General features: G+C 42.7%; 1 protein-coding gene across 3 annotated transcripts; it reads left to right on the forward strand.

The window, feature by feature from the left end:
• Positions 1 to 49: 49 nt before the first annotated feature.
• fam189b (family with sequence similarity 189 member B) lies at positions 50 to 15,886 on the forward strand. Of its 3 annotated transcripts, XM_054783081.1 has the most exons (15): positions 50 to 1,026; positions 1,124 to 1,180; positions 4,441 to 4,548; positions 4,642 to 4,758; positions 4,831 to 4,938; positions 5,016 to 5,176; positions 6,962 to 7,061; positions 7,141 to 7,213; positions 7,297 to 7,612; positions 8,733 to 9,037; positions 9,116 to 9,157; positions 9,264 to 9,439; positions 10,073 to 10,138; positions 14,251 to 14,394; positions 14,460 to 15,886. In XM_054783081.1, exons 1-15 carry the CDS (start codon positions 793 to 795, stop codon positions 14,706 to 14,708), a joined length of 2,256 nt encoding a protein of 751 aa, XP_054639056.1. In that variant the 5' UTR covers positions 50 to 792; the 3' UTR covers positions 14,709 to 15,886. The 3 variants fall into 3 exon arrangements, with proteins under 3 accessions (XP_054639056.1, XP_054639058.1, XP_054639057.1); XM_054783083.1 differs by lacking the exon at positions 10,073 to 10,138 and having other exon boundaries at positions 7,312 to 7,612; XM_054783082.1 differs by lacking the exon at positions 10,073 to 10,138 and having other exon boundaries at positions 7,312 to 7,612; positions 8,733 to 9,157.
• The last annotated feature ends 24 nt before the right edge of the window (positions 15,887 to 15,910 follow it).

Below are 15,910 nucleotides of genomic sequence, written 5' to 3' on the forward strand. Positions count from 1 at the left end.
CTCCCTCCTTCCTTCCTCTCTTCCATCCTTCCTTCCTTGTCAGCATCAGCAACCTTCGTGCACTACGGCGCTCTGCCGCATCTCACGCACGCTTTACGTGCCTTGTCATTACGCACGAGGCAGGTTGGGGCTTGCATAGCAGACGTGGGAGGAAAAACACGCAGAGGCTTTTACAGTAAGGACTAATTAAGGTAATGATTTGAATTGTACTAAAAGACGTGTCAGTGGAAGTGGACGTGGAGTGTCCGGAACGGAGTGGACGTGATGCCCGCGTGACTGCGGGTGTAGGAAACGAGGCGGAACGTGAAGGTGGACTTGGTCGCTGTGTGGAGCATCCCATCGCCGCCTTTGCTGCAGTTTAGCAATCGATGGACAACATCTGCTTGCTCTCCACGTCGCGCTAATGAGCGTCTTCTTCGTGGCAGATGATGAGGACACAAGAGTGGGGGCGTCTCTCTTCTTCTGTCCTGCTTTGGGATGCTTGAGAATGTGCGGCCTGCTGCTTGTCTTGCCGCAATGCCACTGGTGAGAGGAGGGAGAGCGTGAGGAGGCATGGCTGCAGAAGGGTAGCAAAATGAGGAGACATGTGCATCATCATAGAAGAGTACTTTTGAGGAGGTGCTGTGTGGTGTGCTGACTTGCTGGAAAACTTTAAAGACACCCAGGCAAAAATGAGTGTCATGGCTGTCAAATGAGGTGGACTTTTTCTGTGCTCCGTTGTCAACCTTTTGCTTCAACAAAAGTGGAAGCCGACCTGAACTTTTGCTAAAAAGTAGGAACATCATCGCCAACATGCCCTCGCCATCCGACTCCAGCAGCGTGGCATCCGCCTCGGGGTCCCGCGGCTGGTCAGACAGCCGGCGGGGCATCTCGGGTCGAGGCCCCGGTGGTGCCCGGTTGCTGCTCTACCTGGGTCTGTGCCACCTGGGCCTCGGGGCCATGGTCCTGGCCTTCTCCTTCACCAGCATGGCCTTCACCTCGTCTGCTCGAGTCAGGCAGTCCTGTCCGTTCTGGGCCGGGTTTTTTGTAAGTCTACATCAACTCATAATACTGTATGTATGTATATATACTGTATGTATGTATACATAGGAGATCATAGGGTGTGTTTTCGTTGTTTCTGTAGGTGGTGGCATCGGGGATTGTTGGAATTATCTCATGGAGGAGACCTTTCACTTTGGTGGTATGTGGATCTTCTGTGCTTCCCGAGACAGATTACCAAATCCATCATGGCCGCTTGTTGGTAACAGAGCACACTGAAATGCTAACAGCTAGTGCTAACCATGCTAAGGGCTAACAATGCTGCAACAATGTTGACAATAAGATGAACCTGATGGTACACTGCATAAGTTCCTCTCAGGATGTTTCAAACCGACGCTCATTCAGTGGACCGTGATTCAAGCCCCAGACGTGCGCAGGGGTGAACCAGTCGGGTTTACATAGGCATCAAGCTGAAACGAACTCTCACACAGCTGCACCAGCTGGCGTTGCACTTCAACCCTAAACCACACTTTCACTCTCACTCAGGCCATGGCACCAATGTAACCTGACTGGTCTGATAGCGCGACAAAAACTCGAGTTTCACTGAGTCACAGGTGTAACTTGTTGGGCATCTGCTTCGTGAGGAGTGACTCGAGTACCCGATTCACTTCAATGAGTGACTCATAAGAACTTGAGACAGTAAAAGGAATTGAGTTTCCATCAGTTACTGATTAATCATAATTTTTAAAAAAATTCTTAGCTGCTCAACAGTTGTTGGATAATTAAAATTTCCATCATAACTCCTCCTCTGTTCTTTGCTAACAACCTTTTGAGACACTTTTTCGACGGGTCTTTCTGTCGCCAGGTCATTGGTTTGTGTGAGTCATTTGGCGCCACCTGCTGGCATGTGTACATTTCTAAACACTGAATATACCTGTAAGTCTTTTTTCGAGGAAAAGGACATATATTTAGCTAAATATATGAATATATGTTTTTATTTATATATATGCTTTTCTATTTTGAATTGTAAAATAGTAAAACATGAATCTCACTCTCATATATTTTTATTCAAAAACAGTGACACAGTAATCTCTCGTTTATTGAGGTTAAGTGGTTTCAGACCTGGATGTGATAAGTCAATTTCCACGAAGTAGGATTCCTTATTTATAGAGATGCCGCGAGATTAAAACATGACAAGATTTCTCATTTTGAGAAGAGCTAACTTGTGAGAACAGGGCAGCCAGAAGCCAGAATCAGAATGTAAACTATGGCATCGCTACAAGGAATGATAATACGCATAATATGGGAGTGGCAGTGCGTGAAGTATTATTGGAACCACACATTAACTGCTTTACGCACACTATAAACCTTACAATCCAACCTACCTTGGTGTTCCCGGTGTCAGCAAGTAACAAGTGGCTGCTTTTCCATGGGAGTTGAGCAGCTGCCGCCATGTTAATGTCCAAGCAGAAGCTGTAGTAATTCTACATTTGATCAATGTTACTTAAGTGTTGTCAGATCAAAACACATACAGTAGATAGCGGTTCTATTTACGCTTGTTACATTTTGGTGGCAAATTTCTATGACAAATTTACAAGCACCGGCAATCACAGATGAAGTTAATTACTCATGTTCCAAGTTAGTAGCAAAAATGAAAGTACGATGTATTGGTGACGATGTATTGGAAGATAAACGGCAAAGTGGGTGTGTTGCTTTGTTAATAATGGCACTGTGGCAACCCTAACTCCGCTTTATAACACACCTCATAGGTAGAAGAGATCCGTGTTGACAATTTAGCAACTTCTCTCAAAAGTCTCTACTCTCAAAAAATGTTGACAATAATATCTTTTAGATTCAATTTGTGGGACAATAAACATTTCAAAACGCATATGCAGTGTTTTGTGACTCGGTTAAATAAAAAAATCGTTTGTCAAGTCAGTATTTTTTCATTGTACTTTTCTTAAAATTAATATTAAAATCTCGTCTTGTCTCGTGAGTTCGGGTGTCTCATGTACCCGTAGTACATATCGTCCCAGCATCTGTGAATGCATCTTCTGAATGCCTTATATTTGTATTTGAGTTAATTTAGCTGTTTTTGTGCTTGCTTAATTTAGGCCAAAAAAACCCTGTAAAATTTGCTTAACTATGCATTTTTTAAACTAATAATAGGCTGTATTTACCTATGAAACAGCATGATTTATTAATTAATATATTTTGGAAACACCTACTGTAGATAGAGAAAAGTCACAAAATTGTGGTGAGGAATTACTGTACATACTGTAATTTGTGGTGTATAAGACGTACCGGTGTTTAAGCCGCGGCCACTAAATTTAGAGAGAATAACAGATTTGTAGATATGTAAGCCGCAGTTTGCCTCACGGTGTCATCTTAGAAAATTCTTCGTAAGATGATGCTGTGAGTCAGACTGTTACACTGAGTAATGGCTTCATGTGATTTCCGATGTGTTGACAAGCTCGTTGTGGACTCCCTTGTAGCCCGTGATTGGCTCCTGGCAAAGAAAGAGCTACCGTTTCCGCACTGACTTGCGAGCAGTACAGTATTTAAACAATTAGTAGTAGTTCCGAAGTAAAGGAGATGTCACAAGATTAAAACATGGCCATAAATTAGCCGCACTGCTGTATAAGCTGCAGGGTTCAAAGTTTAAGAAAAAAGTAGCGGTTTATACACCGGAAATTACAGTAATTTGAATTTAAAACAGTATACTCCCAACAACGCTACGGCGCAAAGCAAACGAAGTGCAAATCAACACCGTGATGATGTACGTTGTTGTTTTTTCTTGCAGTACACAAGCAGCAAGCTCAGAAGTCCAAGTAGATCATGATGATTTTGACCTTTTACCGTATTGAGCCAAATATAAGAGGGTCATTATTCTTGGAGTAAAAAGTGTGAAAAAGACAGGCCGTCTTATATTCGGGGTCTAGAGATGTGTACATGCAAACCAGCTGGGGGCGTCAAACTAGAGCTTTTTTCCTGGCACTCACATAAAAGCAGTACTTTTTAATTTTAAAAAAACATGGTGATTTTGCAAAGGCTTTTGTTTTATAACTACTTGTTCTATTTTTTTTTTTGACGTTGTAAACAGCAATTGAACGTGACAGACCACACGAAGGGGTCTTGTATTATTAATCCATCTCGCAAGCGCCCCCCTCCTTGCAGATGGATCCTTGTGTAGCTGTAAATTATTGATACACTCCTGTGCAATATTCCATGTAAAATATGGCTTTCATATTTGCAAAGTTAACGCACTCCGGCTGGAAGCACATTCGTGTGCAGAAATAAAAAAAAATATTTTTAGTGTGGTAACTTGGTTACATATTAATGAAACCTTTTTTAATTTGGCTAAAAATAACGCGTGTGGAGTTACATAATCATAAAAAAGACAACTACTACATGAGCACATCCAAAATGACTGCAGCATAAAACTTGTGTGTCCCCCTGCAGGTATCTCTGTTCATGCTGCTGTCTGCGGTGTGTGTGATCCTCAGTCTGGCGGGCTCCATGCTGTCCTGTCAGAACGCGCAGATGGTCAAGTCAATGCTCACCTGCCAGGTACAAACACATGATGCTAAAACGCCCTTGGAAAGAAATGCGCAGTGAAACTTTCCAGGAATATATTTTGTTTGATTGTCTTGGTGTGTGTAGGTGGAGAATGGCCGCTGCGTGTGTTGCGCGCCCACTGAATCCTGCTCCAGCAAAGAAGATGGAACCCTGGTACTGAACCTGAATTCAGACTGCCACTCAGTTAGACATCAGCTGAAGGTAAGGGAGTGCTGGTAGAGTTTTGTTCTTAACATAAACAGCTCCTAATGTTCTCATTTGCTCTGCATGCAGGACTTGTTGTTTAGCGCATGCGGTCTCAGCATCCTTTCCACCATCATCTGTACTCTGTCCACGGTCACCTGCAGCATCCACATATTTTCCTTGGACCTTGTGCACCTGGTGAGCACACACACTCTTATTTATTTTTTACTAACCACAGTAAAGAAAACAATACTTACATCTGTATTACACTGTAGTTGGCGCCACATCGCTCTCGCTCCGTCAACCCGGAATGCACAACCCCTCAGGACGCCTTCCTGACCAACATCATGGACTTTGAGGAGTTTGTTCCACCCATTCCTCCGCCTCCTTACTATCCTCCTGAGTACACCTGCAGCTCAGAGACAGACGCTCAGAGGTAACGCTCACCAGACACTTTATTAGGTACCCCTGTAAAATGTAATGAGATCCGCTACAAGAGTGCGATCAATAATCCGGCCTTGATTGATATACAGCAGCTGTGCTCGGTTTTCATTGACAAACTGTCAGGGAGGTATTTATTTATGAATACTGTAAAGCACCGTGTATAAACCGCACTCGTGTATTAACCACACCCCCATTTTCAGTTCATAAATGCTTGCCAACTCTTTCATCTCAAATCAACATGCGTAAAAGGTACTAAGCAATTTCAAAAAGAAGAATAAAGAAGAAATCTGAACTTCGGCATCTAGATCTTTAATATTATGGCTAAGAACAGATTAATACTACTACTACTACTACTACTACTAATAATAATAATAAAACATCAAAATAAAGAAATTTGCAATTTTCAGAGATGTTTTGATATCTTATCTTTCACTGCTTGTCTTTTTCTCTATTATTATTTTATTGCATTGCTTCAGTGTGAATTTGAATAAACTCCAAGGTTGTATTGTATTTTACATTGGAAGCTTAGGTTAGCTTCAGTGTATATAGAGATGGTTTCACTGTGTGAAAATACAGACAGCCGTCACATAAGTTAGTTGCATACACAAGCATTTTCAGCAACTGTACAGCAGAGGGCGCTAAAGTCAAAGCAACTGTCTGACCCACAGACGGCTATCCTAAAATGGACTTCTCGTCAATTTCTGCATCTGGTCACAGACCTGTCATCGTGTATAAACCGCACCCCGAGTTTTTGCTTCTTACCAGTGGAAAAAAAGTGTGGTTTATACACGGTGCTTTACAGTATTTGTTTTATTGTGGTTTTAGTTTAATGTGCTGTAGAACTGCACTGCTACACCAGCCAGTAATAATAATAATAACCACCACTTAGCATAATAGAAATAAGCTAAAAAGAAAACCAACAAATAATGCAAGTCAAAATCTGTGACATCTTCAAGCATATGCAACTTAGATATGTCCTAATGAGATTGCTTCTCCCACCAGTTATGAACAATAACCACCACTTTGCATAATAGAAATAAGCTAAAAAACTAAATAATACAAGTCAAAGTCTATGGCACCCTCAAACACATGCGATTAATGCGATTGCTCCTCCCACCAGTTATTAATAAGTACCACCTTGCGCAATAAAATGAATCACAAAAAGAATTGAAATAATGCAGAAAGTCACACACACATGCATTCCTATAATGAATGTGATCGCTCCTCCCACCAATTATCAATGATAGCCGCCAACTTGCGTAATACAAATAACAGACTTGTAACAAAGCATAAAGTTAATGTTGATGGTACAGTCACGACCACATGTACGCGCAACATAGACGTATCATATGATTAATGCAATCACTCCTCGCACCAGGTATTACTGAGTACCACTTTGGACAATAGAATGAATCAGAAAAACTAGAAATAATGCACAAAGTCACACACAAGAATTGCAACCTAGACACATCCTATAATGAATGTGATCGCTGACTTATTATCTACTGACTTATTCATGATAACCACCACCTCTCACAATTGAAATATTCACAAAAATGAGAAATACTGCCCAAAGTTCACAGTATGCACAAATAATGTACAAGCAACTTAGACATGTCACATAATTGATGCGATCGTTCATTTTGAAAAACACTGCCTTGCACATTAATGGTAATGTCATTACTGTCATTTTGTCAGATGTACCTAATGTTCTGACAAGTCAGAACAAAATCCTGGCTAAGGAGATAATTCTCTGATATCTTTGTGTCATGTGTAGTATCACCTACAACGGCTCCATGGAGAGCCCTATTCCTCTGTACCCCACTGACTGTCCTCCTCCCTACGAGGCTGTGATGGGACAAAGAGCTGCCAGCCAGGTGAGTGTCTATCGTTATAAGCATCATTACATGTTGAATGCTCCCGATAACCTTTTTTCATCATTTTGTGACCGTCAAGGCGACGATGTTTGACCAGCACGGTGCCGAACTCTCTGGAGAAAGAGGAACGTCTACAGCGTTCAGTGGAGAAGGTGAGAAGTGATTCATTGATTTGAACGTGTATTGTGCACAATTCAACAATGTTTAATAAGACTTCGACACAGTTCAATGGAAGTATTTTTTTATTCAGTCTCCATGGATAGTGGATCTTTGCTAATGTCAGAGATCGTTGACATCCCCGATGATTCGTCCCCGTCCGAGGACTCCTGTCTGTTGGAGGTGGGGTTGAGGAACCACGGGGGCAGGGGCAGCAGGGCGGCCAGTGAGGTGGGCGATGGGGGTGATGGAGGAGGGGAGCGGCTCAGCCTCCGCGGGCCCCGCTCTCAGACGCCAGAGAGTCCCTTGGCCGGGGGACCCAGAGCCCGGCGCTTCCTTAGAGGCGAGAGGTCCAATTCTTGCTCTTCACCCAGCACTGCAACCACCACATACAGGTGAGCGGAGGGTCATTTCATTAGGTACACCATCTAGTGAGATTCACGAGAAGCAATAAGCCTGTCTAGCTGGTTTGATTTGAAAACATGATATGTAGGGCGATACCGTTCCACTCTTGTGTTGTAAGTGGCAGTAATTCACTTGAAAATTGGGTGACGGCAGCTACACACAGCAAACGTTTTCAAAATGCCTTAGCTCCAGACACTGTAACTGGTGGATTTGGCCCCAATGCAAGTGGATTGGTTCATTTTAAACTTGTTGCACAGTTCAAAAATATGATGCATCCATGACACAAACCACATTTGTTTTTCTAATAAAATAAAATGTTGTTTTTTTTTTAACAAACATTTTATTTTTAAATTATTTTCACATAAAGACCTGATCAAAATCTACTTAAAACCTCATTAAGATCCAAATGTGCAAAATGCAAATTCAAGCAATTTGTCAACCGGTCTTAAGATTTTGATCAGCTCTGTGTATAGATATACAGTGGTGTGAAAAAATGTTTGCCCCCTTCCTGATTTCTTTTTTTGCATGTTTGTCACACTTGAATGTTTCAGATATTAGTCAATGACAACACAAATGAACACAAAATGCAGTTTTTAAATGAAAGTTTTTATTATTAAGGGAAAAAAAATCCAAACCTACATGGTTAAATGTTGAACTTTTTGGAACTGAAAGTTGAACTTTTTGGAAGGTGTGTGTCCCATTACATCTGTAAAGTAACGCTGCATTTCATAAAAAGGACATCATACCAACAGTAAAATATGGTGGTGGTAGTGTGATGGTCTGGGGCTGTTTTGCTGCTTCAGGACCTGGAAGACTTGCTGTGATAAATGGAACCATGAATTCTGCTGTCAACCAAAAAATCCTGAAGGATCCATCTGTCGGTGACCTCAAGCTGAAACCACATTTGGTTCTGCAGCAGGACAATGATCCAAAACACACCAGCAAGTCCACCTCTGAATGGCTGGCAAAAAACAAAATGAAGACTTTGGAGTGGCCTAATCAAAGTCCTGACCTGAATCCTATTGAGATGCTGTGGCATGACCTTAAAAAGTCAAAATTTATTAGTGTTGGGCCACCACAATTAATTGAATTCTACGTTGGCTCTTCCAGGTCTCCGGTGTTACGGCGCCAGGCCATGCTGGCTCGGAGTTGTTCCCAGCTGGAAGCAATAGGGGCGTCCCCCTCACAGCAACGATGCTCCATACCAGACATTCGGGTTCGACCCTCCACTCCATTATGCCAAGTTGCTGCCCATGACTCCTCAGCTCCCCTCACCAGCGAGAACTGTACACAACGTTTGCCTCTGTACCTGCGACGACGAGCCGCAAGGAATTATGGCAGAAGCAACAGCGAAGGGCTCCTACGCCTTGTGAGGTCACACAGTGAGCCTGGCCTCAGCTCCTTTCCTGATACAGGTCATTATTTCTTGTACATTGTCCTATTTTTCATACAAGGTATAAAAATGTGTTTTTTTTTTTCCTTCTCTCCTCCAGTTGACTTAGTGTTTGCATGCAGTAAGGCTTCTCCAGATATAGGTAAGTCATATTAGCTTTTAAAATGGGATATCCTGACATCTTCATGATTAAAAATGCATCATACATTACAAACATTCAAAATTCAGCAATTTTTTTTTCCCCAAAGGTCCATCCTCGGAGGCGTCTTTATTGCCTCGCACTTCTTTGCCTCCTGCTGCCGCTTTGCCACGGAAAGACTGCATGAAATCGACATCTACGGGGGTGCACGTTCCCTCTAAAGTACCACCCGTGTCCCCCCTGCGTTTACCCAAAGAATACCACCGTTCTCTTGGAGACCTCAAGGTTTGTCTGATCATATTCTCTAATATCTACCCTAAATGCTCAAATTTATTCACCTAAACCACAAAGGTCACAGGGATGTGAACTCATTCAATACCAAAGACGTAGTTTTACGTTTTTTTAAACCCGATCCCAATAACATATTTCTATGTCTTTTACGTTTTTTTGCGCGAGAGGCAAAAAGAAGTGATGATGCAACTCTCCACTAATGCAGTTCAGAGCAATTTTAAGCCATAAAAACGGCCACAAGGTGGCAGAAGTGCATTTGATAAGAGCTCGGCAGGGATCATGTGAACGGACAAATCACACATGACAGGAAGGAGGAAGTGAGAGAGCGTGGAGGAGCGTAGCGTGCAGAACGTGACGCATTGTAGGGAAATTTTAACGCATGCGCACACATGCACACACACATAGTTCAGTTCCAAATGTGAAAATTGTAAATAGTTCAAGGTGTTATATTTGTAAATAAATTCTTATTTTGATGTAAAACAAGCCGTCTTTGCATTGTTTATGTTGGTATAGTTGTTTAGATATTTTTCAGCAATATATTATAAAAATGAAAAAATGAAAATGTAAAATGAAAGTTATGCTTGAAATGTATCTTTTCACAAAAAGCTTGTTTTCTCCATTTTCTAGTCAAGATCTGACATTTTCCTGAAACTTACCTATGTTCTACTGCTGATTACTAAAGAACAGAAAAAGGTAGAAACAAACTTTTTTTTTATGATGAAAGACCAGAGTCTAATCTTTCTTTTGGTTGGTTAATATTTATATAGCCATAGATCCCAATATTCTGTGTACCTTGAAAGATCAGTCAAAATCGTCTAAAATGGCCGGTATTGAAGGGGTTGTTTTTTGAAAAATGGCTGGGAATGAATGAGTTAATTGGAAGCAGGTGTTAATTGGAGAGAGGTTGTTATTTGTCAAATTTGAAAACTCATTTTATATATAACAACATCATTTTCAACTTTAATAATAATTTGGTATGCATGAGAAAGTGAAAACGAAAACAGCTCTCTTTGACCACAAGGTCATGTATGAACAAGTATATTGCATAAGTGTAACACGCATGACTTTTACACCAGCAGAGTAGTGCAACCAAAACTTTAAAGCACATGCAAAGATATATACTGTCTGTGAACGGATGTTATTTTGGACAGCTAAATATGTTATCTCACCATTTGTCCACTTCTAAAAGTGTCCAAATATGCTGTAGAGTATATAACGATATAATTTTTCAACTTTAATAATAACGATTTGGCGTGTATGAGAAAGTCTCTTTGATGACTTGGTCATAAATTAATAGGTATGTTGCCCAAGTGGAACACGCGTGACTTTTACGCCAACAGAAGAGTAGTGCAACCAACATTTAAAGCGCATGCAAAGATAGATACAGTATTTTGGACCGCTAAATATGTAATCAAACCATTTTCCAACTTCTAAAAGTGCCCAAATATGTTGTAGAATATAGAAAAGCATATTTTTTGTGCATGAGAAAGTGAAAAGGAAAACACAGCTCTCTTTGACCACATGGTCATAAATTAATAAGTATGTTGCACAAGTGGAACACGCGTGACTTTTACATGCCAACACGAGTACACGAGTAGCGCCAACCACAATTTTAAAGTTCATGCAGAGATAGATACTGTATGTGTTTGGATGTTATTGTGGACAGGTATGTTATGACACCATTTGGGAACTTATAATAATAATACATAACAACTTTATTTTTTAACCTCAGTAATGATTTGGAGTGCATGAGAAAGTGGTAAGGAAAACCTCGCTCTCTTCAATCAGATGGTCATTTAATAACAAGTATGTTGCACAACACAGGAGCAACAGAACCTATGTTGTAACAACGGTAAGGAGCAAACTACTCAGCCAGCACTAAAAGCGATGAGCTTATTTTAAACAACAGCATTACAAGTGTAACACACATGAGTTTCACACTAACAACTGCATCGCACAACTAACATTTTACAGTACTTACAGAGGTATATAAAGCTGCTGGATGCTGACCATTCAGAATACTTAAAGTGCAGCTACTGCCATTTTGTGATGTTAATACAAAACTACAACAACAGATTGCCTACAGCCACAGCTGATAATGCCAGTGTTTTTAACCCAGGGCTAAATAAAGACCACATGCCCAGCGACTATACTGTAGGAGACTCTGCAGTTCATTGAATGCCGTTTGCCTCTTACCAATATTGGTTCTGTTGCTGCTGTGTTAACATTGTAACATCTTAATATGTTACAATGTGGCCAACAAGAGCTATAGTCACACTTTCTCAGGTACTGCAAAGTTTAAAAATGACTTTTCAAACTTCTGAAATAGCAGCCTTGCTCAAATTATCACCTGTGTCAAGCCCCAGCTATAACACAATGTGAATACAGTACAATAAACGTTTGTTTATATAGCTAATTGGTTCCAGACCCATCTGTGATTAGTCCATTTCCATGAGTAGGATTCTTATTCTATTCTTAGAATATTTTCATTCATTCATTCATTCACGACTTTCGGTCGGCCTCGAAGAGGTTCTGGCAACCGTCTGGCGCCTCAGAAAGGGGAAGCAGTGCCCGGTCCACACTGTTTACAGTGGGGACGGGGGCTTGCTGATCTCGACTGAGGACGGAATACTTTGAGGCCCTTCTCAATCCCACTGACATACCTTCCATAGAGGAAGCAGAGGCTGAGGACACGAACGCAGACAGTTCCATCACCGTAGCTGAGGTATCTGGGGTAGTCAAAACGCTCCCCAGTGGAAAAGCTCCGGGGGTGGACGAGTTTCGCCCTGAATTCCTCAAGGCTCTGGATGTTGAGGGACTGTCTTGGCTGACACGTCTCTTCAACATTGCATGGAAGTCGGGAACAGTTCCTCTGGATTGGCAGACTGGGGTGGTGGTCCCCCTTTTCAAGAAGGGTGACCGGAGGGTGTGTTCCAAATATAGGGGGATCACACTCCTCAGCCTCCCTGGGAAAGTCTTTTCCAGGGTGCTGGAGAGAAGGGTACGACCGTTAATCGAACCTCGGCTACAGGAGGTGCAATGTGGTTTTTGTCCTGGTCGCGGAACACTGGACCAGCTCTACACCCTTGCAAGGGCACTGGAGGGTACTTGGGAGTTTGCCCAACCGGTCTACATGTGCTTTGTGGACTTGGAAAAGGCATTCGACCGTGTCCCTCACGGTGTCCGGGTGCTCCGGGCGTATGGGATTGGTGGCGCGCCACTACGTGCCATTCAGTCCTTGTACAACTGGAGCAGGAGCCTGGTTCGCATTGCAAGCAGTAAGTCCAGCCTGTTTCCGGTGAACGTTGGCCTCCGCCGAGGCTGCCCTTTGCAGTTGATGTGGTCCTGATGGCCTCATCGGGCTGTGACCTGCAGCGTTTACTGGGACGGTTTGCATATGAGTGTGAAGCTTCTGGGATGAGACTCAGCACCTCCTAATCTGAGGCCATGGTTCTCAGTCGGAAAAGGGTGGATTGCTCCCTCCAGGTTGGGAATGAGGTCTTGCCCCAGGTGGAGGAGTTCAAGTATCTCGGGGTCTTGTTCAGGAGTGAGGGAAGGTTAGAGCGTGAGGTCGATAGGCGGATCGGCGCAGCGTCTGCAGTAATGCGGTCGCTGTACCGGACTGTTGTGGTGAAGAGAGAGCTGATGTTCTATGTTCCCACCCTCACCTATGGTACCGAAAGAACAAGATCGCGGATACTAGCGGCTGAAATGAGTTTTCTTCGTAGGGTGGCGGGACTCACCCTAAGAGATAGGGTGAGGAGCTCGGTCATCTGGGAGGAGCTCCGAGTAGAGCCTCTGCTCCTTCACATCGAGAGGAGGCAGCTGAGGTGGCTGGGGCATCTAGTTCGGATGCCTCTAGGACGCCTCCCTAGTGAGGTGTTCTGGGCATGCCCAGCCAGAAGGCCCCGGGGAAGACCTAGGACACGCTGGAGGGATTACAGTATGTCTCACAGCTGGCCTGGGAACGCCTTGGTGTCCTCCCAATGGAGCTGGAGGTGGTGGTCGGGGACCGGGAAGTCTGGGCTTCCATACTAAGACTGCTGCCCCTGCGACCCGGACCCGGATAAGCGGAGGAAAATGGATGGATGGATGGAATATTTTCATAGTTTGCGACTTTTCTAAATACAGTTTTTAACATTATTAGAGCCTTCTAGAAATTAAATAACACCCCTACAATCACCTTTACACTCCCATTACCCAATATAATAGACATAATTAGAGTAAATAAGCCATTTAAGACATAAATAAGACATAAATAAGGCTTGTGTGTGTTGCGGTAAATGTGTTCCCGAGGGGAGCTGAGTGAGGTGCCAACAGGAAGTGACATCAGGGGTTCAGAGTTGAGTGTTAGCTTGGAGTGGGTTACGGCCACACCAGTAGCTGGTGTTTGTATTAGGGATGTTTATTACAGGTTATTGTGTCTGTTGTGTGATAACTCAAAGAAGTCTGGTGAGAGAGTCTGGTGCTTGTGTGTCTCACTGAACAATACTGACACCTAGTGACCAGTGTAGAATACTACATATCAACACAAGGTCTTTGAATGCATTTTCTGATTGCCTTGTATTTGTATTTTAGTTCATTTAGCCATTTGTGTGCTTGAAAATGCGACATTTAGGCAAAACATATGCAAAGTTTTCTATTCAACCTCTAAACACCATGATTTAGTACTTACTGTAATATATTTTTGAAAAACTACGATAGTGAAGTCAGGAAATTCAAAGTGCGAAGTGGCGAGGGATTACTGTACTTTCTCGTGGTTTGAGATTTTTTTTTCCACACTTATGTTGTTCTCTGTCTTCAAGGTGACTCGAGTTCTGGTGGCTCGCTTCTTGCAGCGCTCCAAACGCAACTTGGCGCCCTCTTCTGAGCACACAGGGAACGCAGGGCAGGTGCCTAAGAGGAGGGGAGCATCCGAGGGTGCTGCCACTAACCATCTACCTATGGAGGTCTGTGCACACAATTCATGCAGCCGTCCAGGTTGTCATAATAAACATATGATTACATTGTTAAGGTTTGGCGGAGCCCTTGGAGTGTCAGCCGAGGACAACCCAACAACCACCACCTTCACCACCGCGGTCATCATAACTCCCACAGTGACAGCCGACACAACCACAGCCACGGCAGCCGAGCTCCGGAAGGGATCCACCTGCGTAGCTGTGGGGATTTAAGCTCCTCCTCCTCGCTATCCTTGCGTCGGCTGGTGTCGCCTCGGTTGCTGCGCGGCTCATCGGGAGCTCTGTACTCAGAGTCTGCGCTGTGAGGAAGTCATTGGACGACCAACAGTTCTCGTATGGGCTTGTTCGGTGGTGCTGTAGATCCCTCTGAATATCACACTAAACAGCAGAAACTCAAGCCTGGAGACTGGGTTGACTTTGAGCATTCAAGCTACATAATAATGCATTGCAATGTGCTACTGGCCCTTTTGTACATTGGGTTGAATGATAACCACAGAAAAAATCTTATTTTGTCTTCCATTTAAAAAGAAAAAAGACTGACCCTGCATAGTTAGCTAACTATAATGTAATATAAGCAAATTGGGTACACATTTTTTCTTCTTTTTGCAGCTCTACATTAGTCATTGAAAGAGGCGGCCAGCACACATAATATGAATGCACGTCTTCTTGTATTCTTTATTTATAGGTGGTCCCCGAACACTTGGTTTGGTGTGTGCGTGCATGTTTTACGACCCCACAAACACTGCAAAAAGCTTGTTCGTCAGACCTGAACTTGCCCCGACCCCCACTCTTGGCCCAACTTTGCAATTATCATGTCCTTGAAATGTCTTTATTTGCATGGTTTTGACAAAATGCTTCTTAACTTTTTTCTTGTGCACACAAAAACATCTAAGAGCAGCCAGTGGAAATCAGATTGAAAAGACTACGTGCATATTGCAGCACACTAGTTTGGTTTGCGACATGTCCCTGTGTACTAAGCGTATCTGCCGTCTGATCCTGTAAGATAAAGATGTGTAAATTGCACTGTGGCTCAGATGACATGAGTCTCTTGCAATAAATGTACATAGTTGTAAGGTCACACAAGAGTCCCTTCAGACTGTTTTTTTTCTTCTGGAAAATGTGCAATGTGGAGCATATGGGATACACACACACATATGAAACTGATTTGTGATTCATGTACATACAGGTACAGAGACACTCTCACAAAGCAGGATGTGTTTCTACCTCTTCATGTCTTGCATTATTATTGCATTATGTCTTGCATTATTTATTTGAAGAAATGTTTATCTGTATGGCAGGCTTTGCAGGATACAGCCTTAAAACCTGAATAAATTGTACGTAAATATGACACATATCCAGCGTTTGGAAATTGCAGTGACTATTTCGGAATTAAGTTGTGTATTTCCCCATTCAAAATTAACCATAGCGTTTTCATTTTAAATCCAAATGTAACGCTTTTTTAAATTAAAGCTGTTTTACTACCTTTTTTTTAAAAGTTTTTCTGCTA

The sequence above is a fragment of the Dunckerocampus dactyliophorus genome, chromosome 7 (assembly GCF_027744805.1).
Source record: "Dunckerocampus dactyliophorus isolate RoL2022-P2 chromosome 7, RoL_Ddac_1.1, whole genome shotgun sequence".
NCBI classification, from domain to species: Eukaryota; Metazoa; Chordata; class Actinopteri; order Syngnathiformes; family Syngnathidae; genus Dunckerocampus; species Dunckerocampus dactyliophorus.